The sequence below is a fragment of the Chrysochloris asiatica genome, unplaced genomic scaffold (assembly GCF_000296735.1).
Source record: "Chrysochloris asiatica unplaced genomic scaffold, ChrAsi1.0 scaffold00075, whole genome shotgun sequence".
Classification (NCBI taxonomy): Eukaryota; Metazoa; Chordata; class Mammalia; order Afrosoricida; family Chrysochloridae; genus Chrysochloris; species Chrysochloris asiatica.
Window position 1 is genome coordinate 10,633,895 of NW_006408593.1, and position 25,548 is coordinate 10,659,442.

Sequence of the window (25,548 nt, forward strand, 5' to 3'; positions counted from 1 at the left end):
TTCTTCTGAAAAATCAGCCATTGAAACTCTATGGAGCACCATTCTACTCTGACACACATGGCATCTCCATGATTCAGAATCAGTTCAGCAGTAGTTGGTTTAGGTTTGAAATTAGCAGGGCAGGTGTCATTTCCAGACTCAGAAAACAGAGTCATAGCGGTCCAGAGATGTGCTTGAGGTGACACACAGTGATGGCATCGGGACAGTGACCGGTCCTAACTAGTGCTCCTTTCTTCAACAGAGCAGCTGCTCAGGAACTTAACAGGTGTCCAGCTGCATGTGGATGCCAGCGCGGTGTCTCATGGGTTCTCACCTGTCCCCCTTGCCTCCAGGTACGTGGTCATCTCCCGAGAGGAGAGGGAGCAGAACCTACTAGCATTCCAGCACAGTGAACACATCTACTTCCGGGTGTGCCAGGACATCCGACCCGGGGAGCGACTCCGGGTGTGGTACAGCCAGGACTACATGAAGCGTCTGCATAGCATGTCCCAGGAGACCATCCACCGCAACCTGGCCAGAGGTGAGTGCCTGAGGTGAGGCCACACCTACCACTGAGCCCTGGGGGAGGCCAGGGAAAAGGTCTTAGGAGCTTCCTGAGAAAAAACAATGGAAACTGCATTACACCAACAGTAGTGCCATCCAGAGGGTCTCCCTGTGTGTGTGTTCTCTTCCCTCAGAATCGGTCTCAGAAACCTCTTATTGTGAACATAGCAGTGCAAGCTGCGTATCCCAAAGTTCAGCAAATGAGTCAAATCGAAACTGATCTGTTTTCCCAACCCAGATGGTAGGAAAGATGTTACAACCTGCTGCTGCTATTTCTATCCTAATAGCGTCATAGGTAGCATTCACTCAGGACTTTCTGAGCAGGTTTTGTGGATTCTTAATATGGCTCTGTAACATCAGCACTGGACTGTGAACCACAAGGTCAGCAGTTCAAACCCACCAGCTACTCCTTGGAAACTCTATACAGGGTCACTATGAGTCAGAACCAACTTCATGGAATTTAGTATCAACAAAAAGAAGCAGGTTTTCTAAGTTTCTCCATGTGATCATCACAAATTGCAGCTGTGAGCATTAGGTGGGGCACAGAATGCATCTAAAACAATGCCCACCTTGACCATAGTAATGTTCAATTATAAACCCTTGATGTTGATGACCCCATATGGATTGTTATCCCCATGTGACAAATGTAGAAATCGGGGCTCCAATAACAACAGTGACTCGCCTAGGGTTATAAGGCAAAGAAGGGCGGAGCTAGGTCTCTCACTTAACATTTGTTTGACTTTAGAGAGTAGGCACTAACCTTCTAGAAAAGCACTGAACTTGTCTCTTTCCTGCTCCCTCCTGGTCTCATTATTGACAGTCTTAATGGAATTATGCAAAAGAACAGTTTCTATGAGAAGAAGGTTGGAGAGAGATGGGATGGTCACCGGAGGCATGGAGAGCCTGGTAGGTGGGTGTCCACTCAGGCTTTATTTAAATGAGTCATGGGTTTAAAATGTCCCCCAGCCCCTTACCCTTTGTCTCTACTCCAACCTCCACCTGGTCAGGGCAGACTGGTGAGCCTAGGTCCTTCATTCATTGGGTGTTGGCTTGCACAAAACCACACATCCAAATACTCAGAGAATCCACCTGGTCCAGGAAACAAGACTGTGCCTAAGCCTCATTCTTTTCATGTTCCCGCCCAATGTACATATTGGAAATTAATCTTCATTTGGAATATATGAGTGGAGAAGATGGAAAGAGTGTGGGAATACAACAAAGCAAATTGTCAACATTGAGTGCACCCTACTGCCTGACTTAGTAAAAAGTATCTTGTGATTGGATGAGCAGCGAGAGGAGAGCCAGTAGACACACTCACTCATCTCTTGTCCTCTTTGGATCTGAAATTGGGCACATGCTGGTTTCACGGGGGAAGGCATGTTTCCATGATGGGATGGCAGTGGTTTCCATATGACCCCTGAAGATGCCTCAGATAAAACATCTGATACATAGTGGTTGTGCAATACATCTTTGTGGAATGACTAAGAGAAGAAATGAATGAAGGCAGTCCGAATTCTCCCAAATGAGCCTACCATTAGAAGAAAAGAAAACCAAGAGATGTTGTTGAGAACCCATGTTTCATTCCTTGACCCTAATCTTCTTGGATTTTTCTTGATTTGTGATGTCCTTTGGGTTCTTCCCAGTGTCTCCTCTCTAACACCTCAGTCTGCATCATCCTCAAAGAGCCCTGAAGCCAGGGACAATGCTCAGAGAAGGGCATGAGCTATCAGGAGTGGTACAAAGGAGGCGTAGCAGACAGACCAAGACATGTGAAGATCCAGGAGGAAGGAATGCCTATTCTTGGACAGATCAAGCAGTAGGGACCCAGGAAGGAAACAGAAAGCCATGGTTGGTGGGGTAGGGCCAGAGTCATGAGTGGACTTAACGTCAAGCCCTTAGGAGCCAATGGTCTTTAGCCATCTCGCTCTGTAGCTTGTAGCTTTGGCAGGTTCTAGACACTTTTGTGGGGCCTTAACTTGGTGTACCAACCAGTGGTATCCCTGGGCTTGGTGTCACCCGGTGGTAACTCCTAACACCACACCCCCTCCCCCCACCGTGGACCTTCTCCCATTCCAGTCCATGCAGAATGCTTAATAATGCTTGTGATCAATTTTAATTGCAGATTAATATGTGATATAGTTGTAAATTGCTCAAATGTAATATTTATTAGACTGTAGGAGTATGAATACTAACAGTAAAATTGTTTTGTAAAATCTTTCTACATTGAATTACATTATTAGTTACAACATTCATTCTCAAAACACTTACTGATGTAGGTTCACAACTCTAATACAGTTTTGTAGCTCAAATACCAGAAATTTTGACAAAATCAGTGACTATAAAAACACCAATATCAACAAGAACAGACAAAACCATATGATTCAGAGCGACTTTATAATCGGGTACAATGACAGCTCTGATCAGACCACATTAGGAGGTTCCAAAAGTAAATGAACAGAGAGTTTTAGCCTTCTAGGGTATCTTGATATATGGATGCTTTATGTTTTTCATAAAACATATTTATGAAAAATGTTTTGTTATTAGAACTAGCTACAAGGATATTTTTATAAAAAATATCTGCTGAAACACTGCACAGAATTTTACAGACAGTCAGTTGGTTTCACTCCTCTGAAAGTATCACCAGTGTGTTGACATCCCCCACACATGTCCCCACACCCCCTAGTGGTGGCCCTGCTGTTCCAGGAGGAGGATTGCCAAAGCCAATCACCCAATTGTTTTACATGGAAGCTTTCTTCATAATTGTACGTTGGAGCCCTGGTAAAATCCAGAGCATGAATTACTCGTCTTTCTTAAATTGAGGCATCAGTTGAGGCCCAGAACTGCATCCTGAAAAGAATGTCATTATAACTATCTTTAAGAATTTGTTGTTGTTGTTGTTGTTGTTGTGTGCCGTGGAGTCGGTTCGACTCATAGCGACCCTGTACAGGGTTTCTGAGGCTGTAAATCTTTACGGGAGCAGAAAGCCTCATCTTTCTCCCCCGGGGCATCTGGTAGTTTCGAACTGCTGACCTTAAGGCTCGCAGCCCGATTCGTAACCACTACGCTACCAGAGCTCCTTATCTTTAAAAATAGGATGTGTCTAACCCAAGCACCAGATGCTTACATCCAGAAAATCTAGGTTATTTGAATCATTCATTTCTGAAAATATGGAGGTTTTCCCCCTCTCCATATTTCCTGAGGGCTTTGGGATCAGTTTCATAATGCTCAAAGATCTCTTTGCCCAGAGATTTTTCTGGACACTTTAAATCCAAAGAGACCCCACCACCACCACCACACACACACTCCTAGGAAATTTGAAAGCCTTTGTTTTGGAACAGAGGGGCATGAGGAATCCCTGGATTTGTAGCTTGGCCCTTCCGGCATCCTCAGCTGTTTGCCTGACTGGTCCTTAGTATTTTGTAATTCTGAGTGGGTGTATGAGGTATCTGATCTGTAAGACAAGCATTTTTTAAAAAAAAAAACACACTCCATCTTTCTCCTTTTTGCCCCCCAGCTGTTGTACAGTTGTAGCTTGTGGGGAGCCCTCTGAGTTTTAAGAGCTTTGGAAATAAGGTTGTCCCTTAAGCATTCATGCTTTATCATCTCTTGGAAACCTGGTGTCAAACATGGGACAGGGCACTGTGGAAGCCAAGACTCATCACAGCATGGAGCAAACATCTGGATTGCTCAGGGGGATTGGCTTTTAACAAAGGACAATCTGACGTCTGATGACAACATACTACTCAAAGGCATATCGTCAGAGCCCCTACCCTTGCTCTGGGGAGCTGTTAAGATTTCTGAGCTCCCTGAGCTGCCAGCAGGACCTTCTGAGGGCTGAAGAGATACCTCTGCCTCCTTCAGAAGTGCTAGCATTTCTGTAGCCATTGATGAAAGTATGTCGGCCATTTTGAAACATCAGGCTAAACGAATTTCTGATTGAGGACCTCTCCAAAGTCTAGAAGTTTGAAATCATTGATATGTAGAAAATGAAACACCACACAGCTATAATATAGGCATTCTTTGCATCAGTGTGGCTACTTGACCCTTTTTCTTGTCAGAGGCCACCATCTTGAAACCTTAGGTAGCTGTAGGTATCGCTGTCTTCCATTTTCTTCCCACCTCAGTTGTCAGGGAGAGCCACAGAGATTCAGATCGTATATTCTCCTGTTTGCTGGGAGAACTAGATAGGAGAGCTGCTGTGGGGTGGACTTTGCTCTATGTAGCTGTTCTCTGGGCCCAAAGCAGTGACACTCATGGTGTTTCATGTATACCTTTTACCAAGGTGAAGCAGCCATCTTCTAATTGCTAAGATTGGAGGGAAAACCTCAAGGGTTGGCAGAACCAGTACTCGCTGGTTCTGAAATATGTTATTAGCCACCCAATTTGATTGAACTGAATGTCACCTTTAGGGTCATAGTTGACAAACCCCTTTGAAAGGACTTCTAGTCACCATCCCCAATAGAATTCTCTCAACTTAAAACTCTTGAGTGTATACTTAAGGCTCCATCGAAATGGTCTCCTTAAAGATAGTGCTGTCTACTTTTTCAAGTCCTATGATTTGAGTTCCCGTGATCACCTGGTGATCTACTTCTCTCCCTTATTTTAACACTTGACCCCCAAGGCCAGGCCCGAAGGGGTGTGTACAGTGACTTCCTAACAGGAGACCTGCTTTGTTTTCTGTTGGTGTTTTTCACGTCGGGGGTTTTCCCCACTGCCTCACGCCCTGGTTTTCCTTCCTAGGAGAGAAGAGGTTGCAGAGGGGGAAGTCTGAGCAGGCTCTGGAGCACCTAGAAGACCTGAGGGGTTCCATACAGCTCCCCGTGTTGAGACAGGGCAAAAGTCCCTACAAGCGTGGCTTTGATGAAGGGGACGTGCACCCCCAGGCCAAGAAGAAGAAAATTGACCTGATTTTCAAGGATGTGCTGGAGGCCTCATTGGAATCTGCAAAAGTGGAAGCCCACCAGTTGGCCCTGAGCACCTCGCTGGTCATCAGGAAAGTTCCTAAGTACCAGGATGACGCTTATAGTCGGTGTACAACGACCATGTCCCATGGTGTACAGAATGTCAGCCGGACCCCTGGGGAAGGGGACTGGAAGATTCCCCAAGGGGCTTCCAAGGAACCAGGCTCATTGGAGGATGAAGAAGAGGAACCTTCATCATTCAAGGCTGACAGTCCCGCTGAGGCCTCCCTTGCATCTGACCCTCATGAGCTTCCTACCACCTCCTTCTGCCCTAACTGTATTCGCCTGAAGAAGAAAGTTCGGGAACTCCAGGCAGAACTAGACATGCTTAAGTCTGGGAAGCTTCCCGAGCCCCCTGTATTACCACCACAGGTACTGGAGCTCCCAGAGTTCTCAGATCCTGCAGGTAAGTTGGTCTGAATGACATTATTGTCAGAGGGAAGAACACACAGAGGGCAGTATGGAAAGTGGCCCAAGACTCTTTCTGTTGGAGCCACCTGAGGGGAGATCTGAGTTGTGTAACATGGAGGTGGACATCGGTCCTAGCCTAGAGCCCCCAGGTGCCTTTGGCAGACCTACTGTACTGTGGTGGGATGCTTCGTGGGTCACCAATGTACTGTCTTGGTCAATAAAGGAAGTTGCACTGCAGGAAGGTGTGTGCTGTCTTCTTGACCTACTGCCTTTCTTGGCAGTAGTGGTTTACACCAAAGCCCAATTTCTAAACCCCATCCTTCTCTCTCTCCAGGCCCACACAAGGAAGGGTGTCTTGTTGGAGAAAACTCTTAACCTTCTTGAACTCAGTCCAGGAACACAGCCTAGCTCTTCTCTTCCCAAATCAGTGTTCTGTCCCACATGGTCCTGTTTCCCCTGGAGTTCTAGAAGATTCGGGGGTGGGAGTGGGGATGATACAGAGGATTCACACGCCGTGTTTAGCTGCCGGCATCTGCCCCTTTTAGAGCTGGCCAACAACCGGAGGTTTTTCAGGCCACATTTGAGTATCTGAGTTTGAGATTTGCATAGCACTTCCTCTCTTAACCCCATCTCTTGAGTTCAGAATGAGGTGTCTCAGAGATTCAAAGCACTCATCTGAACTGCATTTTGATCCTGAAATCATTTATCAAAGCTTTCTTCATTCAAGGAAAGCCTTCCTCCCCACCAGGTTAACGAGTCTCAGGTCTTCCATGGATGACGTCTGAGTGTTTGGCATGTTTTTATTTCTCCATCAGATCTGCTCTCCTAGTTTGCTCTGTCCAGTTGGTATAGCACATTGTATAGAACAGTATGGAGGATGAAGTCAGGCTGACTGGAGCAGAGAGGTCCCCTTGGGTAATTCACAAAGAATAAATAGTTTCATGTGTCTAATAAGAGTGCTTACAAAGTAACCCTCAGTGGGAATCCATTTGCCATAGCTAATAACTTCTGGTCTATATAGAGTGGCACCTACCGTTCTGGATAATGTTTGCTGTTCACTTTTTGGAAAGTCTATGTTTAGACATCTAGACAAAGGTGTAAATGCTCCTTTCCAATTTGTTTTCCAGCCTCAGAGAGCATGGTCTCTGGCCCCGCCATTATGGAAGACGATGATCAGGAGGTCGATTCAGCCGATGAATCCGTCTCAAATGATATGATGACTGCAACTGACGAGCCCTCCAAGATGTCATCTGCCACTGGCCGCAGAATCCGGCGCTTTAAGCAGGAGTGGCTGAAGAAGTTTTGGTTCCTGCGGTACTCCCCGACTCTCAATGAGATGTGGTGCCACGTCTGCCGCCAGTACACAGTGCAGTCTTCTCGGACCTCTGCCTTCATCATCGGCTCCAAGCAGTTTAAGATCCACACCATCAAACTGCACAGTCAGAGCAACCTGCACAAGAAATGCCTGCAGCTGTACAAACTCCGCATGCACCCTGAGAAGACGGAGGAGATGTGCCGCAACATGACCCTGCTCTTCAACACCGCCTACCACCTGGCCCTTGAGGGCAGGCCCTACCTGGACTTCCGGCCCCTGGCTGAGCTGCTGAGAAAGTGCGAGCTCAAGGTGGTGGATCAGTACATGAATGAGGGCGACTGCCAAATCCTCATTCATCACATCGCCCGGGCTCTGCGGGAAGACCTGGTGGAGCGCATCCGCCAGTCCCCTTGCCTCAGCATCATCTTGGATGGGCAGAGCGATGACCTCTTGGCCGATACCGTGGCTGTCTATGTCCAGTACACTAGCAGTGACGGGCCCCCAGCCACAGAGTTCCTGTCCCTGCAGGAACTCGGATTCTCCAGCACAGAAAGCTATCTCCAGGCACTTGATCGAGCCTTCTCTACATTGGGCATCCGGTTACAGGACGAGAAGCCAACTGTTGGCTTGGGCGTCGATGGAGCCAACATCACAGCCAGCCTGCGCGCCAGCATGTTTATGACAATTCGTAAGACGCTGCCCTGGCTGCTGTGCCTGCCCTTCATGGTGCACCGGCCCCACCTGGAGATTCTGGATGCCATCAGTGGGAAGGAGCTCCCCTGCTTGGAGGAGCTGGAGAACAACCTGAAACAGCTGCTAAGCTTCTACCATTACTCTCCACGCCTCATGTGCGAGCTGCGCTCCACAGCCTCAACCCTCTGTGAGGAAACTGAGTTCCTGGGGGATATCCGGGCCGTGAAGTGGATCATTGGCGAGCAGAACGTCCTCAATGCCCTCATCAAGGACTACCTGGAGGTGGTGGCCCACCTCAGGGACATCAGCAGCCAGACCCAGCGAGCAGACGCCTCGGCCATTGCCCTGGCCCTGCTGCAGTTCCTCATGGACTACCAGTCCATCAAGCTCATCTACTTCCTGTTGGACGTGATTGCAGTGCTCTCACGCCTGGCCTACGTCTTCCAGGGGGAGTACCTCCTAGTGTCCCAGGTGGACGACAAGATCGAGGAGGCCATTCAGGAGATCAGTCGGCTGGCCGACTCCCCAGGAGAATACCTTCAGGAGTTCGAGGAGAACTTCCGCGAGAGCTTCAATGGGATTGCAATGAAGAACCTCAGGGTGGCTGAAGCCAAGTTCCAATCCATCAGGGAGAAGATCTGCCAGAAGACCCAAGTGATTCTGGCTCAGAGGTTCGATTCCCGCAGTCGGATCTTTGTGAAGGCCTGCCAGGTGTTCGACCTGGCCACCTGGCCCAGGAGCAGCGAGGAACTCATGAGTTATGGCAAGGAGGATATGGTTCAGATATTTGACCATTTGGAGGCCATCCCGACCTTTTCCCGAGAGGTCTGCAGGGAAGGGCTGGACCCCCGGGGAAGTCTGTTGATAGAGTGGCAAGAGCTCAAGGCGGATTACTATACCAAAAACGGCTTCAAAGACCTGATCAGCCACATCTGCAAGTACAAGCAGAGGTTTCCACTCTTAAACAAAGTCATCCAGATCCTTAAAGTCCTCCCCACTTCCACCACTTGCTGTGAGAAGGGCCGCAGTGCCCTCCAACGTGTACGCAAAAACCACCGTTCCCGCCTGACCCTAGAGCAGCTCAGCGACCTCTTAACGATTGCTGTCAACGGACCACCCATTGCTAACTTCGATGCCAAGCGAGCCCTAGACAGCTGGTTCGAGGAGAAGTCTGCTAACAGTTACACACTGTCTGCTGAGGTCCTCAGCAGGATGTCCACGCTGGAGCAGAAACCAGTGCTTCAGGCCGTAGACCACGGGACAGAGTTTTACCCAGACATCTAGGGAGCCCACACCACAGAGTCCACTAAGCTGATGAATATTTTTTTAATCTATACTCATAAGCTTTGATATATATATATATATATACATATATAGATATGTGTATATATATACACTCACACTGAAAAATTTATAAAAAGAATAACACAAGGTGATGTGTCCACCAGAAGCTACGGGGAGCTTTTGGAAAGGAATAACGCTGGGAACTTGTCTACAAAATATGGCAGCTGCAACAGAGATGGCAACTCATTTTTACTCACAGAAGCTTATGCTGGAGCCACACGTGTTCCCACCCAGCATAAGCTAAAACGACAGGCTCTGGATGGTTCACTTTGTTTATGTTGACGTCTGGAAGTGAGGGGCTTTGGGCTGGGGTTTGGGCTATGCTCTTGCCATCTGTTTTATGAGGGCCATTTCTTAGCCTCTTTACTGACAGTGTGCTCCAATTTAAGCAGATCTCTGATTTGGGATGGGATATATGGTTTTTCTGAGTTGGGGTATTTGATCTTGCTTCCTCCTCCACTCGTCTTCAGCTTGAGAAATCATTTTGTTTTGTTTTGTTTTGTTAGAAACAAAAGTCTGGGTCAAACTGTGACAGCCACTAATCCCCACCTCAGTCACCTCTCGCCTCCCTACATTGCCAGTTCCCTCCTTCCATCTCCCTGGACAGTAAAGATATTACTTGTTATGCTGAAGGAGCTTGGAATCCTGGAGGAGGGAGGGAGGGAGGAACGAGCTGTGTGCATTTCCATTTTACATGTGGGAAGATAAACAATATAAAGCCACTCAGATCCAGCCTGTTGGGTACACAAAGAGCTGAGAAATCGAGACCCCCAAGAGGGCAGTGATTCTTGGCTTTAAAAAGAAAGAAAGAAAGAAAGAAAAAAGATGAAACGTATATATTCAATTTATATGAATTATTTATGCTCTGTCTTTATAATCACATACTGTGTTGGGGGTAATTTTTCCTTTAGTAATCAAGAAGTACCTGCTACAGCTCTGTGGCAGGAGGTGTCAATGCTAGATATGTCCTAGGTGATTCCGAGCTCAAACGAGACTCGAATATTTAGTCCTTGTATCGCCGCAAGGCTGATAATATGGCCTGCAACGTGGCAGGAAGGCTGTAGCAAACCAAGCGATGTAGCGATGCCTGAGAGTTCTCCCTTTGTGGAACAGGGCAGAGCAGTCCTAAAGGAAAGGAGAAAACGAGAAGGAAAACAGGACTCTCAAGGCATGAGCCTTCACACACACACACACACACACACACACACACACACACAAGATAAGCTTTAGAAATAACTACTTACTTGCCTAATCCCTGGGGCAAGTAGTGGTTCAAAGTAGAGTCTGATCAATGCTCTTTGGTTCATTTTAACTACCAGTATACCTCGCAAGGGAGTTAAAAACAAAATGTGCGTGAGCTGTTAAAAAACAACACACTTCTGTTCATGTTTCTACATTTGGTCTATGCATCTTTTCTGTGCAGACGTTCTAGAACATGGATACAGGTCATGTTTGGGAAAGGAGGAAGATCTAAATTGTAGGTGGTCCGTGCTACTGGGAACCACCCTCTCTGTTGGCATGATGTGGCCACAGACAAGACTCAATGTCTTTAATCTGCCTGGCTCAGACATTGTGAAACTGTGGGGGCTTCCTTCCTTCCTGGTTTTTCTTGACTCAGAGACCACACGCCACCATTGAGAACCATAGTGAATAGAGGTCATCAACACTGAACACATCACTCTTCCTTCTTTGTCCTGCTACTGCCTTCATTCCCTTCCAGTCCCTCCCCACTGCCCCCATGGTCTTGGTGCTAAGATAACTTTAGAATCATTGCTGCTAGTCAATAGCTTTTCATTATATAAATATATATATATATATATACACATATATATATAATCTATTATTTTTGAAACTTTTGTTTGTTTGTTTGTTTTCAACAGTGATGTAGCATGTTAAAAACAAAAACAGAAAAAAAAACCTGGTTTCTTCCAATTGTCCCACTGCCAGGCGTCATATGCTGCCTTCTTCAACAAATCAACGCACCCTTGCCTGGTAACATCACCTCCACCCTACCCCAGTCAGTTGCACCCACATACTTTCCCCACTTCCCCTGAAAAAGAGGAAAGCAGGAAATAGCAACAAAAGACCCAAAGCTCCTCCCTGATGTTTTGAAATTCCCAGCAGAATTCTCCTTTCCCACTAGAAGCTGCTGTCTCCTGTCCACCAGCTTCTCCCACCCAGGGTATGGCCAAACTGTGGTCAAGTGGGAAGCGACTGCAAAGCACAAGTTTCCACCTCTCCCTCCTGGACTTCTTCACCACCCACTCACCCAGGCCACTGAGGCTGTTGGAACTTTCACTAAGCATCACAGAGACCAAGAGAGCAGTGGGGAGGGGGCAGAGATGGTGGGCAAGGTGGGCCTAGGGACAGAAGCAATAGGTTAGAATCTTCTAGCCAGAAGATGTCTTACACCTTCTCCTCCCTCTTCTGTTCTCCTGTCACTTACTACACTGGGACCTTTACTAACTGGGGCTCATTTCTTAGACCACTTTGAAAACCAGGAAGAGTGGCATTCATGTCAGCCTGAGCATCTAGTTAGGACCATGACTGTTTCGTCTCAAGAGACCATAGCTATAGTTAAATCTTTATCCAGAGGAAAAAAACCTTTGGGCCAATGCCAGTGTCAAGTCCAGAACTCATGGGAAGGCTAGGAGTAGGTCACTGGCCTCTGGGCCTAGAAGGAGGAGCTACTACAAAGAGTTGGTGGCTATAGGCCAGGGGCCTCCCAAGCCAGCCTCCAAACCTAGGAAAAGCTGTGCTCTCCGGGGGTAGGAGGGGGGCCTTGAAGCTTAGCAGAGTGCTTTTCAAATTCTGAGTGTGCTTGGTGTCTGCTAAATTCAGTCAGGCATTAGGTGTAGCTGACTGTATAGGCCACTTGGCCTTGGCACAGGGAATAACCAGGGAATGGTTTGGGTGACATGCCACTGGAATTTCCACAGCACTCCTTGCTCACCGTGGGGACTGCTGCTCCAGGGTTTGAGTGCTCTGTCTTGTGATCTTTGCGTGTGATTCCCTGTGATTTCTGTCTGACGCTTTTCCACTCTTCTGCCTTCTTGAAAATGACTCTTGATGTGATCCTTGAGGAAACTACATGTTTGCTTACTCTTGTGTCCTCTGATGGATTTACAGACTTCTCAGGCAGCTTTTGCCTCCCAAATGTGGTTGGTTCAGATGAGGCAGAGTCCCTGAACTTGGCTACTGACTTAGGAGTGACACCTACAGGCTTGGGATTAAGTGTTTGTGCCTCTGGGATTAAGACCTGTCCCAGCTAGGCTAACGGTGAGTGGCTCACTTTGGCTCATGGAAGGGGTAGGAAGTGAGATCAACTTTGAAGCCCAGGTTTGCAGTCAAATGTACCAGACGGACCCATTGCAGATCCAGGAGCCCCTGTGATTGAAATAGTCTGCTCTTCCTTAACAGGGGTGCAGGGGAGACCCATCTGTGAGACGTAAGACCAGCCCAGCCCCATCTGCAATCTCTCCATTCCAGAATAGAATGGTTTTCTGCCTGATGTATGGTGGTCCCGAACAGAGCCCCATTCCCCATCCTCACCTGGGAATGAGAGCAGGATTCCTGGATGGCTGGATACAGCACCGGGCCTGAATTGGTGGCCTGAAGGTACCTGACCCCCGCTCCTGCTCCAGGCTTTCATGCCAGGCTTTTTGGCTGAGCCCTCTTCCCTTGTCTTGTTTATGCCAATCCCTTGAGCTTGGAGGCAGGATCTTGTCATAACTTAAGGCAATATTGAAATATTTGGTGTTTGGAGGTGATGCAAGAAGGAGGAAATAAGGTAAAGCATGTAGACGACAGAGAACGATAGTGGGGAGGCTGAAATGGACTACAGGTTGGGCCCAGTCTGGGGTCTGGGGCTGGCATCATCTTTGCTGCTGCTCACCTGGAGCCAAATGGGGTCCAGCAGGTAGACTAAGGGACTTCGCTCTTCTAGCATGCCTTCCCTTGCTGCTTTTCTCCCCTCGGGAAACAGGAATTCTCGATGGAGATCTGGTTTGGGCTACAGCTTGAGTTGGTTTCCATATAGTTGGCTTCATTCATGTTTTCTCCATTCATACTTACATTGGTTTGGGTAGAAGATTCCAGGTTGCATCTTGTCTCTTCCAGAGGCCAGCCTAGCGTATTTGAGGGACATGTAAGGTAGAGAATACCATTCCAGACACCAATCTCCTGGGAGGTGGCAGTGTGTCCTAGACTGGTGTCAAATCTCCATGAGGGAAAGTTTTTGGCAGGAGACTTGTTAGAGGGAGGCCCTTCTTGTCTCTGTTGGTGAGGGTGCTTTAGCTGAGTGGATGGAGCTGCGAAGTTTTAAGGAAACTTTGAGGTGACCTTTCCATGTTAGCCAGAGGGGGGGAAAGTGCCCTTTGGGGAGTAAAATGGTACGGCCCTCCCCTTCCAATCTGGCACTCCCCCTATCCCTCCAAGTGGTATGACCCTGGAAATACCTATGCAATTGAGTCTCCCTAGGAGCCAGTGCATGGAAACTGGGGTGCATGCATTGTAGACTACAGATGCTACAGCCTATATATTGTATATATGGACATATACAGGACGTATACACACAGAGTAAGAGATGAAATCACATCTATATATCTATAAATAATATCCTATATATTTATACATTTCTATGTTTTAAATAGATATAAAAATAGAGTCTATAGAGAGCTGGGAGCCAGAGGGAAGTCTGGCGCTGTGTGTGAATGGGCAGGAGCAGAGCCTTCTCTGGGGAGCCAGGAGGCTCAGTTGGCAAGGCGTGCTGGGGTCGGGCTCCTTTGGATTGATGGAGGGGAGGCCCGCTGCTTCATGCCTTCAGGAGGCCTGGGCGCCTGTCTTCTCCGTGACTTTCTCTCCTTTCTCCAGGTTTGGTCTGTGGTTGGAAGGAGATAACCCCCAGAACCCCAGCTCAAGTGCCCCCAACATCCCCTCACAAGCCTACTGCTTGGCAGTAGGGCGTCGTCTCTGCTCTCTGGGGGAGGAACCAATGCACAACCTTCTCCAGAAGCCCCCCCCCCCCCAGGATAAGCAGAGTCAGTGGCAATAGAAAATGCAAATTGAATCCAGGGTGGTTCTGGAAGATGCTGCCCTTCCCCACTTGGCTGAGTTTACTGCCCCCTAGAGGTCACACCTTGGAAGTACAGCGTCCTGGCCTTCCTGGCCCACTGTCTTCCTACAGGGGTTCGGGTAAACCCATTGCATGGAGTCCATTACAACTCTTAGCGATCCTGTTGGGCAGAGTAGAACTGCCCCATAGGATTTCCAAGACTGGAATATTGACGGAAGCAGACTGCCACAGCTTTCTCTCAGGAGCGGCTGGTGGGTTTGAACTGCCAACCTTTTGGTTAGCGGCTAAGACTTTTATGGGGTGGAGTATGGGGAGTGAAGTGGGCAGTGAGAGCGACTCTAGACAGCCTGCCCTCCACCTAGAGGCTTGTTGTCCAGTGCAGGGGGCAGCAGCTACCAGAAAAGGGTGGGAGAGAGATCCGCATACTCCTAAGCTCAATGACAAGTCAAGGTCAGAAGCAGGGCTCTGGCCCCTTCAGTTTTGCGCAGCCGCTCCCCCGGCTGTACTCAGGACACGCTTTTACCTGTCCTCCCAGGCCCACATTTCAGGCAAGTTTAGTTCATGTACACTGTTCCGATTCTGTGACTCCAGGTAGAGGCTGAGCCGCGACGCCCTGCACTCACCCACCTCTATTGCGCAGGACGTGTCCCCAGCGCCCATGGGAGCCGGGCCGGGCGTCTGGGGGCAAGAGGTGGGCAACCGGGCACAGGAGCAGCATGGCGGAGGGCTCTCGCCCTGACAGGAATCAGAATCCCATTTCACTTGCCATTTTCTCCGTTTCTTCCCCTTAGAGGTGGGGTGGAGGGTCTGATGGGACCTTGGACGATGGGGACAGTGTGCCTTCAAGCCCTGCTCTCCAAACCAGCCTTCTTCTTATGGCTCTAAAAGGCACACACTTCCCATCCCTGAGCCCTCCTCAGACTTCCAACCTACTCTTCCCTCACATCCTACCAACGTACCTCAGTCTCCAGCAGACCTACCCCTACTACCTGGGAGTTCGGGGCCAGGTCTGTTCTGCCAATGCCCACTTCCCTGCCCCTCCACGTCTACCCTGGCTTGAGCCACGGCTAGCTGCCAGTCAGGTGTCAGGACACCCTCTATGCCTGGCTCAAGAGGGACCAGGCCCCGCCAAGCGTTCCTCCCAATGCGATGGGTCAGACCCTAGGGCAGGGGATGGGCATCCCCGGGTAGCAATCCCACAATGCACTGTACCTCAGAGAGAGATCACGGCCACGGGACCTCGAGAGGACTCAGCACTCCGACCAGAGGAGGACAGCCGGTTACAATACTGCTCACAAAAGAGGACGGCCAGACTGCCCTGGGCACCCTACAGCCGTCACTTTTGTCTGTCTACAGAGCCGGAAATTGCTATGGTCTTTTCCTGTCCATTTCTCTCTCCTGTTCATCCCCACGCTGCTGTATCATTTTCATTTCAATCACAGAGGAAATATAAAATGGGGGTGGGGGAAATACCTAGAAGTTTATTATCACGTACATATTAATATGTTAATACTTTCTTTCTTAAAAAAAAAATCTCAATATTATTTTTCAGACTATGCTTTATAGTACCTGTGTGAGGGGGCCTAGAACACTGGATACAAATAGAGCTATGTTGGTTTTATCGTAATATGTACGCAGAAACTTTCCTTTTGTCATATTATCCTTGTAATGTAAGAAGATTGTTAATAAAAGCATTTAAATTTACTCACCGAGGTCAAATCCCTGTCTCCTTGACTCTCCTAGTCGTGTGCTCAGGGGATGATGGAAAATGGATACCATAGTAAGGGCTGGGGTAGCCAGTGAGGAGTCGGCCACCAGTTTGGAAGGAAGTTGTAGCTATGGCAGGAGCTCCTTTCTGCTGCTCTCCTTTTCCTGTTAGAGTCACTCTCAGCAGGTAACCAGCAGATCTCAGGCCAGTCAGGCCACGCCATGCCACTGAAAATCGATATATATGCCCCCACGTACATTTATTCCACTAGACTCTCTCTGAGCTGTTGGAATGTACTTTTATTCTAATTCTTCCTCTGACTGAATCTCCAGTGTGAAAGTTTTCCCAATAGTTCCTCTGGAATGGGCCTGAGGATGGGAGCTGTTTTGCTCACATTGTTTTAGAATGAAGCTACACATACATTCAATAAAGACATAGATAACTTTGTATTTTCCCTTTAAGAAATGCTAAGTTCTTTTACTGCCAGCATCTGCTCCCACCCTCTAGCTTCCAGTTGGGGGCCTTCTCTCTGCTTTTCTCCTCTTGTTTCCCTTTGTATCTTAATGTTTTCCTCTCAGTTCCTGAGGCCCTCCCTCCTCCTTTGGTCCTATTGTGTAAGCCATCCTCCATGAAACCTTCTCTTCTCTTCTTGCCAGAGGAGGGGGCAGATGGGAAACAACAGTGTTTGTCCATCACATCTAACCAGTTCAGGTGAATCAGGGCCAAAGCCATGCTCACAAATCTCACCCCAATTAGGCCCCAATTTTAACTGTATTTGCTGTTGTATCTGGACATGCATTTTCCTGATTTCATCACTGGAAGCCCATGGCCAGGAAATCAGTTTTCCCACAGTGAGGCTGGGGAATGGTTAAGAGGGTTAGATCTGTATTACTACCATCTGTCTCTCTTCTTCCATCTTCCCTCTCCGAAGTAGATTGAAAAAGATAAGGGGACTGGTGACATTTGCTTCAAAGATTCAGGAGCCCAAAGACCTCCAGACTTCCATGTGGTAATTTCTACATCTTTTGAAAAACACAAATCCAATTATGGTGTCCTCTCTAGGAACCTTCCAATGGCTTCCCAGTCATGAGGCATCCACCCTGCATGACCCACCTCATCTGTGCCCTCCTCCCTGCGCTGTGTTCCAGTCAGAGAAGCCTTGGTTTTATTCCTCTAACTCACCAAGCTCTTTTCTGACGTAGAACCTTCTAATACTGGCCTCACCACCTGGAGTCATCTCCCCAGGATGGCCCTATGGCTGGGCTTCTGTTAGATCTCAGGAGTTCCACCTTCTCAAAGAGGTCTCTCCCAACCACCCTCAAGCCCTTGTTCTTTATTCCTCCTGCATATCACAGTTCATTTTGCAACTGTGCCATTATTATGGAGTCCTGGTGTGATGTTATAGGATAAGCATTGGATTGCTAACCGTAAGGTCAGTGGTTCAAATCCACCCATCACTCTTGGAAACCGTATACCAGGTCACTGAGTTGGAACCGACTTGATGACATTTAACAAAAACAACTTTAAGTGAAGAGGTATCTTGGGGGCATAATGTCTAACGGAAGGGTTGGCAGTTCGAACCCAACCAAAGGCTCCATAGGAGACAGACCAGCAGTCAGCTCTCATAAAGATTACAGCCAAGAAACCCTTATGGGGCAGTTCTGCTTTGTCACACAGGTCACTGTGATGCAAAATCAACATGGTGGCACCTAACAACAATCTTAGGTGAGGATTGTCTGTGGCCTTTAACTGAGCCACCACTGCAGCTGACATCCCTGCCTGGCTTGGAAGCCATTTTTCCCATCTCAGCATAAAGGATCCAAGGGTAGCATTCTGCTTGCAAGAGCTCATCTGATCTGGTCCTCAAGGGTTGGAAAAACAGACTTGTCCTTGCTTGTCTCTGGTTTGAATCCTGGGTTTCTGGGACAGGTTTTCTGTCATCTCCACTTGCCAACAATGCAACCTGGGAAAAGGGATGAGAACCAAGCCCCAGTGTAGGACCAAAGAGAAGAATCCATTTTGTATATAAGCTTTAGCACGTCCTCTAGCTCCAAGAAAATGATATATGTATAAATAGCCAGGCAGCTCAAGGCCAGATGCCAGATGTTTTCCTTTGCCCTAGCCTAAGAACAAAGACCACCAGTCCTGACCAATTAAACTGTAACATCTCATAGTTTGCCAATTGTTAACCAACCCAAAAATTGTAAAGCTGAGAAACCCGAGCTTGTTTGAAAACTCTATAAAAACCCCGCAGACAAAGGGTTCGGGGCTCTATCCCTAATCTGCTGCATCGGATGAGGTGGAGTCCGAGCCCGAGCTTGAATAAACAACCCTTGTGCACTTGCATTGGTGTTGGCTCCTTGGTGGTCTTTGGGGACCCCGAATTCTGGGCAGAACACCAGCAGGGCTTTGTGAAGAGACTTCACCAGGTAGGGATGTACCACCACACAGCTGTAGTTCCCATGGCAACATCTGACTTCCACTGTCAAGACTAACTTTTCCCATCCCCCTCCTGAGTGGGCATCTCTATCTCTGGTTTGGGGAAGCATGTGGGGTCACCAGTCCGGAACCATCTGTGCTGTCTTACCTGCAGGAGACAAAGGAGGGATGCTCCAGAGGAGTTCTCCAACCCTCACACCAAGAATGTGCCCAGCCCCCTAAATCTGTCTACAGCCAAATCCTGGGGTGCTCTCCTTGCTGGGAGAGAGACAGAACAGATGCTAGGGTTCAGAGCTTCTGAAATAGTGATGCTTCCAATGGTTCTAAAAATATAGAAACAGTTGGAAAATTACCAACAGTCTCATCAGCAGTTAAGTAAATGAGAAGAGTCTGCATCAGAGCCTCAGGTGACATTGCATATGTCTTGGGGAGAGGGTGGCTGGGGGACCATCAGGAGATACCAAGGGGCATTACCAGTGTGGGGCAAGGAGGGAAGGTACACATGAGTTTAGTGGAAGGTGTCCATTGTTGTCAGTTGAGACCACAGCTTCATAACATATAAAGAGTGGGAGGGACCTTGGGAGAAGCATTTGGTCCAAATTCATTTGACAGATGTGAAAACTGAGGCCTAGAGACAAAGGACTTGCCCAGGGACATGAAGGTGGCCAGCGACAAAGTCAATTACTGGTTCTACAGTCTTCTAGACCTGATTCGATTTTATCTTCAGGAGCAGCGTTTGTTACTTGCCACGGAAACCCTGTATGTGACTAAAGAGCCTTTCTATCCATTTATCTTTCATATAAACCCAGGATCTTATATATTAGTCTTAAGTTCAGGAGGGTTTGCATTCATAGTTAACTGTGAAACAGAGTCCACATAATGTTCTGTTGTTTGGATAAGACCCACATATATTCTGCTGAATAGTAAAATATAATACATATGAATATAAGAAATTGTAAGGAGTCCTGGTATGGTGCTGTGGGTTAATGTGCTGTGTGGTTAATGTACTGGACTGCAAAGCCGGTTTGAAACACAAGGTTAGTGGTTCAAGCTTACCAGCTGCTCCTCAGAAACCCTATACAGGGTCACTATGGGTTGGAACCAACTTGACCACACTTAACAACAACAATAACAACAGCATGCAAAGACTTGGAAAGCAACATCATCTAATGGCTATCTTTATGGATTGTTTTTCCTTTTTAAGAGCCTTTGATTTTAGGTCTCTGTGACCTGGTTGATTTCCTGCTGACTTTCAAATTCAGGCCACACCCTTTGGTGGATGGATGCCAGAGCTCTTCTTCCGGACACCTGGGCTGGAGCCAAAGGCCTGGGGTAACAAGACTCCCCAGGTCACTGTATCCCTGACCACCATCTAGGGCACAGGGTCCACACTGACTCTGTCACTGATGGGAATGGTTCACTTGAAATGTTAAAAAAAAAGAGTCTGGTTTCCATCAAACTTTCCTCCTTGGGAATGAAGTCAAAGTCCTAAGAGGTTTTGCCTAATCCTTGCATCTCTAAATGTAGATGTTGTTGTTATGTGCCGTGGAGTCGGTTCCGACTCATAGCAACCCTGTACAGGGTTTCTGAGGCTGTAAATCTTTACAGGAGCAGAAAGCCTCATCTTTCTCCCAAGGAGCAGCTGGTAGTTTTGAACTACTGACCTTGTGGCTCGCAGCCCGATTCGTAACCACTACGCTACTTATTCAGTGCACCAGCCTGGCTATCAAGGCAAATACACACACTATTGTTGTTAGCTGTAATTTTGATGCATGGTAACCCCCTTAATTGCTCCATAGTGTTTGCACACTGTGTCCTTTCAGAAGCAGGGCCCAAGGTCTGTCTTCAGAGGCACGTCTGGATGGTTTTGAATTGCCAATCTTTTGACTAATGGCTGAGCGCTTAACCCAGTGACTTCATACTCTCTCACCCACTTCCATCGAGTTCATTCCAACTCATAGCCGCTCTAGACGGCTGAGTAGAATTATTCCATAGATTTCCAAAATGAAATCTTTATGGGAGCAGACAGCCTCAGCTTTATCCCACAGGGTGGCTGGTGGGTTTAAACTACCAACCTTGCAGTTAACAGACCAATGCTGACCCCACTACACCACCAGGGCTCCCATACACACTCCAGGACCAGTCAACTTCACTCACTCCTAGGTATATACAAGATTTGCATATGTGCCCAAGGAGATGTGTTCATAGCAGTATTTCTTATAGCAGCAGCAAAGAAAAAAGAAAGGAAAGAAATATCTATGTGAATATCAACAGGAGAATGGGACTGTGTTCTACCCATACAATGAGGTACTATCCAACCACAAAAAAAATAAATAAACTAGGTCTATGGAGCTCTGGTAGCGTAGTGGTTACAAATCGGGCTGCGAACCTTAAGGTCAGCAGTTCGAAACTACCAGCTGCTCTGTGGCAGAAAGATGAGGCTTTCTGCTCCCGTAAAGATTTAAAGATTTACAGTATCATAAACCCTACACAGGGTGGCTATGAATCAGAACCGACTCCACGGCACACAACAACAATGTGATACTTAGGTTCTGTGTCAACTTGATTGAGCCAGTTATTTGGCAGTTGATAGTTAACTCTATGATGATTGGCTATGAGCAGGCATAGTTAACTCTATGATGATTGGCTATGAGCAGCCAATCAACTGAGAGGATGTTTCCTTGAGGATGTGGCCTGCTCCCAATATAATGGACATTCAGGAAAGACTGTCTTTCTTTCCCACTGGATCTGAATCTCGAATCTGGGTCATCCCCTGACCTCCAGTTCTCTGAACTGGTACCAGTGGCCTGCTCTAGTGTGTGTTTGCTTGCTGGGCATGCCAGCCAAGTGTGCCTGGAAAATGGACACCCACTGGAGTGTCCTCCATGCCTGTTCCTGTCGCCCCAGCTCCTGTGCTTCGTCCCTGTTTCTGCAGCTCGCCTGCCCAAGCTTTGGTCAATAGTCACACTGTTGCCGCCCCTACTGCAGGGCCGGGGTCCTGCTCTGGGCCTTGCCTTCCAGGGAGTCCTGCCTTCCTGCCCCCTGATCTTGGTTCCCCTGGCCTGCACTTGGGACTCTCCTATCTCTACAACTATGAACCAGTTCTGTGCTATCAAGAAAATATATCTCACTGGTTTTGCTTCTCTAGAAAACCCAGCCTAAGACAGCCTGGTAGCGTAGTGGTTACGAATCGGGCTGCGAACCTTAAGGTCAGCGGTTCAAAACTACCAGCTGCTCCGCGGGAGAAAGATGAGGCTTTCTACTCCTGTAAAGATTTACACCCTCGGAAACCCTGTACAGGGTCGCTATGGGTCGGAACCGACTCGACGGCACTTAACAAACAAACAAAAAAAAACAAAGACAGCTTAAGTGGGTATATCTATATGAATGAAGTTCAATATGTTAATGTTGAGCAAAAATAGTGTGATACAATTGAAATGTTTTGAAAACACACAAAAGTACTCTACTGCTCAGAATTTATATCTACCTGTAGAAAAATAGAGAGACATGTCTAGGGGGCATGGAGGGAGAAAGCCCAAATGCAAGATGATGAACTCTTGAGGGGGCTTCAACTGTGATATGACTTAAACTATATGGTTGGTTTTCATGGTAGTTCATGAGGGATTACCAAATTATATTTTTCTGAATGTCTGAAATATCAAGGAGAAGGGAAAAACAAAACAAAACAAAACACCAGTCAGCAGACCCTGTTGGAAATGGTTTATTTACCACTGCAAGGTTTTCGTTCCAACATGTGACACCAGATGCAGAGTAAGATGTCTCATGCATCTTTTTGTGCTTCAGTTTAGGACTCCAAAACAAATGCACATTTGACAACAGGAAACACAGGCGGCAGAAACAAATCATAAGGACTATGTCTGTGTGGGGCTCCTCCTCACCCCAGTTTGGTTTAGGCAACAACCACCTTCCACCCAGGACTCTTTTACACCCCCAAAGAAATAGTCTCTGAAGAACTGTCTCTTTCTCTCCGTGGCATCCTTTGGAGTAATTTGATTTGTCATTTAACCCGCACCAAGTCTTATGGCAAGTTGAGATGGGCAGACGTATGCAAGCTCTGCTTAGTAGATATTCAACACGTATAGATTTATTTGACACAAGAAGTAAAAGTCACACATTCATGAGAGTAGACTCCTAATTCCCTATCCTTATAGCTAGTTTTAAAAACACAAACCACATCACCTTGTGTGCAAAGTCTGAGATGGTCTCTTATTGAGTTTTCACCTCTGCTTCATGTTCTTCTTAGAAAATGCTCTTAAAGTGCAAGGTGTTCCTTTCAGAAGCAACCAGACATATTCACATAGACTCAATTACTCCAAATCAGCAGCAATTGTGATTGTGCCTGGTACGAGGTAAGCTCGCTCAATGATTACTCAAGGTTTTTCTTTGATTGGGCATTCTGACATCTCTGGGTAATTTAAAATTCACCAAGAAGGATTTATTTTGGTGGAAAAGCACAGCGATTATATTCTCTTCTGTTGTTAATTACACTTACAGGGAGAGCTATGAATTGTCAATAAGCAGACAGTGATATTTGACGTCATAAATGTCGAGGCTGACTGCTCAGAAGTCTGACGCCCTTACCACTGAGAATTCAGATAGGACTCTAATTTTTATGCCATTTGCAGGGTTGTTTTCTGTCTACTTCATCCATTCTCCAGTCATCAATTCATTACTGAGCACCTTCAAGCTAGCTCAGTTCTAAGGTGCTTGGAATACACCAGAAAACACAACTGATAAATCTGTGAAACCCACTTCATTTGTACATCCCTGCCAATGGAGGTGAGGGTGGACCCCTCAGATGTTCTGTGGCAGAGTTAGACTCCTATTTGGCGCGGTCTTTATTTTGGATTCTGGAAGATGAAACTGTTGAGATCCCAAAGATGGAATCGCCATAGGTGGAGTTGATCTTCTAGGCTAAGGAGCCCTGCCCAACCCACCTCAATTGCCCTCTGCTGTGACTCTGAGGTGGCTGCATAGATTACTAACTTTCTGATTTTAAGTCTAGAATTCAGATTTTTCTGCATTGGGCTAACAAGTAGTTACCAAGAAGAGCATGCTGGGGAGCTTATGGAAGAAGATTTTGTTCAGTATTACCATTTCAACGAGAATGGAGAGACCAGCATGGCGAAGAGGGTCTCAAAACAAGTTATTGGAAACCACTGATGAATGCTTCACCCTCCAAAAAATACATGGAGCAGGTGTTTGGCATCAATGATCAAGGTTTTCAATTATCTGAAGGGCTTTTCCATGGAAGGTGGTGGCAGTGGTGGTGTGCCATCGAGTCGTTTCTGACTCATAGTAACCCTGTATAGGGTTCCCAAGGCCGTAAATATTTATGGTAATAGAAAGTCTCACCTTTCTCCCAAGGAGCAGCTGGTGGATTTGAGCTGCTGACCTTGCAGTTAGCAACCCAATGGGTAACCCACTATACTACGAGGGCTCCTTCTTCAGAGGATGGGGCAAGTTCTTTTTAACACTTTTCTTTCTCTGTATAGAAATGGAAAATGATAACTAAAGTTATAAGGTCCCTTCTCAGATTCTCAAGGAGATGCCATGAGTCACTCACTAGAGAACTAATTGTTGTTAAGTGTGCTCAAGTCAGTTCTGTATAGGGTTTCTTAGAAGCAGCTGGTGGGTTTAACCCACCGACCTTGCGAATTGAAGGACTAGTACTCGTGTAATCCTGACCCATGTTACCTAGGAATTTTCTCTTAGGTCACAGGGCTGGGATGGCATCTGAAGGCCCCAAGTTTTTAACCTCAAGATTTAAGGACCCCACATATGAAATCTTCTGGTTCTGGAAACACCTTGGATGGCTCTGGAACCTTCCAGACAGTCTCAGCTGCCAATGTGAAGTGAAAGACAGCCATCTAACTTGAAGTGGACTCTCTGGATGCCTCAGGGGCTGTATTCGCTTGTTTGTTTTCAGCGCTTTAGAGCACTACTTCATTCATCATGTCATCCACAGACATGGAGTTTCCGCGTCAGTCCTTAGACCTATGTTACCGATGGCCAAACTGAGGCTCTGAAAGGGCCGTGACAACCACAGAACCAGGAACTCTGGCACATGGGCAAGGTTCATAATTTAGGTATAATTCACAATGTGGACATCTACTTAGAATCTTAAGATAGGAGTTCAGGACTTACCTGCTGGCTATTTACTGATTAAAGTGATCACGGAAAACCAAACCCATTGCCGGTAAGTCGAGCCCTGTGCACAGTGACCCTGTAGGACAGAGTAGAACCACCCTATAGGATTTCCAGAGTTATGAATCTTTACAGGAACAGATTAACACACCTTGCTCCCATTGAGTGGCTGGTGGGTTTGAACCTCCAACCTTGAGTGCTTAACCACTGTGCCACTAGGGTTCTGATTCAAGTGATGTTGTTGCTAAGTGCTGTTGAGATAGTTTCAACTCATAGCGACCCTGTGTAGGGTTTCCAAGAAGTAGCTGGTGAGTTTGAACTGCCAACATTGTGGTTCAAACAGACCTTGGGGTCCAGTGCTTTATCCCATAGCTAGCTCCATACCAGCTGAGTGCTTAACCACTGTGCCACCAGGGTTCTGATTTAAGTGATAAGTCCTGAAAATCAGAGAAGGAGACCCTTTTGCAAAAGACCTCATTTCCTCTTTAAAATGATCTTTTCTCATGTGGCCAGATGTAATAGACCAAATTAATATGTGTCCCAAACTAAATTCCTCGCAAAATGGCAGGAATGCAGAAAAGGAAAGGGCCCGTTTCAGGGGTCACTTGGGAGATGCTGGTGGTCATGGGAACTAGTGTTCAGGATCTAGTCCAACTTCTAGCAGATGATCCCATCTCTCTTTGTCAGGAAACGTTTTCTCCTCCCCAAGTATCATTTCAACTGATTTTGAGGTAAAACAATAAAATTATTAAAAAAAAAAAAAAAAAAAAAGGCACAAAATTCAGTCCAAGAACAGAATCTGAAACCCACAAATTTAAAAATCAAGGATGTAATGAACAAACAAGAAACAAAGGTCCTAGTGTCATATTGACGACAGGAGGTATCCAACAAT

At 47.0% G+C, this 25,548-nt stretch overlaps 1 protein-coding gene across 1 annotated transcript in view; it reads left to right on the forward strand.

The window, feature by feature from the left end:
• Positions 1 to 9,207, forward strand: part of PRDM11 (PR domain containing 11) — a 54,475-nt gene extending 45,268 nt beyond the window's left edge. Inside the window, exons 5-7 of the mRNA XM_006865038.1 lie at positions 333 to 520; positions 5,284 to 5,910; positions 7,043 to 9,207. Of these exons, the coding sequence (XP_006865100.1) occupies positions 333 to 520; positions 5,284 to 5,910; positions 7,043 to 9,207 (2,980 nt within the window). The remainder of the gene's footprint in view (positions 1 to 332; positions 521 to 5,283; positions 5,911 to 7,042) is intronic.
• Positions 9,208 to 25,548: the final 16,341 nt, after the last annotated feature.